General features: G+C 48.6%; 2 protein-coding genes across 2 annotated transcripts; one reads left to right on the forward strand and one right to left on the reverse strand.

Moving 5' to 3' along the window:
* Window positions 1-24: 24 nt before the first annotated feature.
* Window positions 25-1,287, forward strand: FOXG_22593 (uncharacterized protein; the record flags this gene model as incomplete). Its single annotated transcript, XM_018403009.1, has 1 exon — window positions 25-1,287. The coding sequence occupies one exon, from the start codon at window positions 25-27 to the stop codon at window positions 1,285-1,287; it is 1,263 nt and encodes a 420-aa protein (XP_018257575.1).
* A 204-nt stretch (window positions 1,288-1,491) lies between these two features.
* On the reverse strand, window positions 1,492-2,614 carry FOXG_16791 (uncharacterized protein; the record flags this gene model as incomplete). The annotated part of the gene is made up of 2 exons (XM_018396799.1): window positions 1,492-2,391; window positions 2,447-2,614. 2 exons carry the CDS (start codon window positions 2,612-2,614, stop codon window positions 1,492-1,494), a joined length of 1,068 nt encoding a protein of 355 aa, XP_018257576.1.
* Between the last annotated feature and the right edge of the window lie 301 nt (window positions 2,615-2,915).

Genomic DNA, 2,915 nt, shown 5'->3' on the forward strand with positions numbered 1-2,915 from the left:
CATCACTTTTGCCGTCGCTCAAACATGAAGACGATTATCGTAGGTCGTGTACTCCAAGGTTTTGGCGGCGGCGGCATCGATGTTCTTATTCAGGTCATACTCGCGGATATGACAACACTCGAAGAACGATCGAAATATTTGGGCTTGATGGGTATTCCCAATGCAGTGGGCAATATTCTCGGGCCATCTGTCGGAGCTTTGTTTTCTACGTACGCCACTTGGCGATGGATCGGATGGATCAATCTCCCCATTCTTGGAATTGGAACGCTGTTGGTATTCTTCTTTCTCAAGTTACGGCCTGTCACGATGGACGCTTCACTTGCTAGCAACATTGAACGCCTTGACTGGATTGGAATGAGCCTTGTTGTCTCTGGTATCACAGTTTTCGTGTTGCCGCTCAGTTGGGCTGGCTCCTTATTTCCATGGGCTGCATGGCAGACATTGGTTCCGATGATCCTGGGAGTCTTAGTTCTTGTTGCTTTCGTCTTTTACGAAGCGAAGCCTGCAGCACCAATTATGCCTCATCGATTGTTCCACTCCATCACTGCCAACATGACATTGCTCGGAGGTTTCATTCACGGAGCCATCCTTGTTTCGTTACTTCAATACCTGCCACTGATTTATCAAGCAGTATATCTGGAGACGCCGATCAAGTCAGCTGTTTTCCTGTTGCCAACTTCCATCATTAGTATATTCATTGCAGTAATCTCCATGATGATGGTGCCATGGTTTGGAGGTTATACCTGGCTATTGCGATTCTCATGGGCATTGCTGGCTCTTGGTACTGGTATTCTGGCACTCTTCAATCTCAGTTCACCCTCACCGATGCTTTTTGGACTCCCCGTCATCTGGGGAACAGGCGTTGCTCTTCTGCGACTAAACCTTCTACCGATGCAAGCCAGCGTCAAGAATGTCGACGACACAGGCGTCGCAATCGGACAGTTCCTCACGATTCGCATGTTTGGAGGGCTGATCGGTTTGACCATCGCCTCTGCAATATTCAACACTGTCTTTGCAAAGACTATCGCCTCTAGCTCTTTGCAGCTTACAGGGCCTCTTGCACCTTTGGACGACGCCTCAAAAGCCGTTGCTTTCATCAAAGAACTCGGGTCCTTGAGCATTTCTCGAGGAACACTCAATGAGGTACTAAGAGTGTACCTCGAATGTTTCCGCACGATCTTCTACACAATGGCAGGCTTGGGTGCTTTGGGGCTGTTGACTTCAATGTTCCTTGAGGAGATTGACCTCAAGAACCAAGGCCGCGGCAATCAACGTTTTGAAGACTAGGACACGGGCCGACTGCCATCGAATGGCTATTCACAGATGAGACAAAGCCCGTCTTCTGACATCCCGATATCGACCACTTATGGAATAATAGATCCCATATGATTCAATAATGATAGACATACTTCTAGATACATAATTGTAATCCCAAAGGATTCCCGAACCTGATTCTTTCGAAAGCTCCAACTCGTTCTCCCAACGTCAGATCTAGTCATGGTCGATGCGGATCACGACCTTAGCGAAGTGCTTCTGCTCCTTCAGCTTCCTGTAAGCCTCCTTAGCATCTGCCAGCTCAAAGACCGCATTATCATATACAGGTTTGAGCTTCTTCTCATCAATGTATCGCACAAGCTCCTTGTACTGATTCTGGCTACCCATGAGAAACCCACGAATAGTGCACGTGAACATGAGAGCCTCCATCATGGGAACGACCTGGGTGTCTTGCGCAACAGCACCAACGACTTGGATAGACCCATAAGGGCGCACTGCTTCGAGTGACTGCTTGAGTGTCTCATTACCGCCGATGTCGACGATCATGTCGAATCCTGCTCCATTAGGCGTCAAAGATCGCGCTTCTTTGCCCCAGCCAGTAGGATTTTCGCGATAGTTGACAACATGAGTTGCACCAAGCCCTTTCAGCTTCTCTGCCTTCTCTTGAGATGAAGTAGTCGCCACGACTGTGAGTCCGAGAGACGACGCTAGTTGCAGCATTGCCACGCTGACGCCTCCAGTTCCCTGAACCAAGATCCAGGTGTGCGGTCCAACTTGGTCTTTGCCTAGTTCCGAGAGGGCATTCCAAGCTGTAATGTAGGTGACGGGGAGAGTAGCAGCTTGAAGCCAGTCAACAGACTCCGGCGCATGAACAAGAGCCCCTTCCGAGAATACTCCATGGGTTCGAAGCGTTCCTTTGGTACCCAGACCGAGCATGGTTGGCACATCAGACATATTGACATCAGCATCGCTTCCTCTCTCCACCACCACGTTTGGTGCAGGAAAAGTGACGACTCGATCACCAGGCTTGTAGTCTTTGACAGAACATCCAGTGGCTTCGACTGAGCCCGCTCCGTCACAGAGAGGGACCATAGGTGGGGTGATGGGGCCAAATTGCTAAACTTTGTCAGTTGATGTCAAAGTCGACATCTCTGGACATCTAGATACATACAGCTGATGCAGCAATGACGAGGTCTCGATAGTTGAGACTGGCTGCATTGAGTTTCACTAGAACATCATTGGGACCGAGCTCATCTTGCGATGGAATGGACACATTTGTCTCATACTTGAGCGAGGTCTCAAAGCCCTGCTGGTCGTTGAGTATCCACTGTCTTGCCATGTCGTCTGGGGTGAGAGGGTAGAAATTATTGTTGGGATATAGAAGTGGAGAGTTTAGTATGAACAGGAAGCGTATAATTGTGTTTAAATGTCTGATTGTTTATAGATGTATTCCATTCTTGTTGTTTACTCAGCTAGCGGAGGGTTGCGGATGTGTGGGGCGTGATAATCATAGCAATACGCAAGCCAGAGCGGAAGAATCACCTGGACTTACATCACCATATTCTTCCTCCACTATCTACTTACACATTATGGTTGCCAAAGTGCTGAATCAAAGTTCTCTATCTGCTCATCTCATACGG

This window comes from Fusarium oxysporum, chromosome 13 (assembly GCF_000149955.1).
Source record: "Fusarium oxysporum f. sp. lycopersici 4287 chromosome 13, whole genome shotgun sequence".
Lineage (NCBI taxonomy): Eukaryota > Fungi > Ascomycota > Sordariomycetes > Hypocreales > Nectriaceae > Fusarium > Fusarium oxysporum.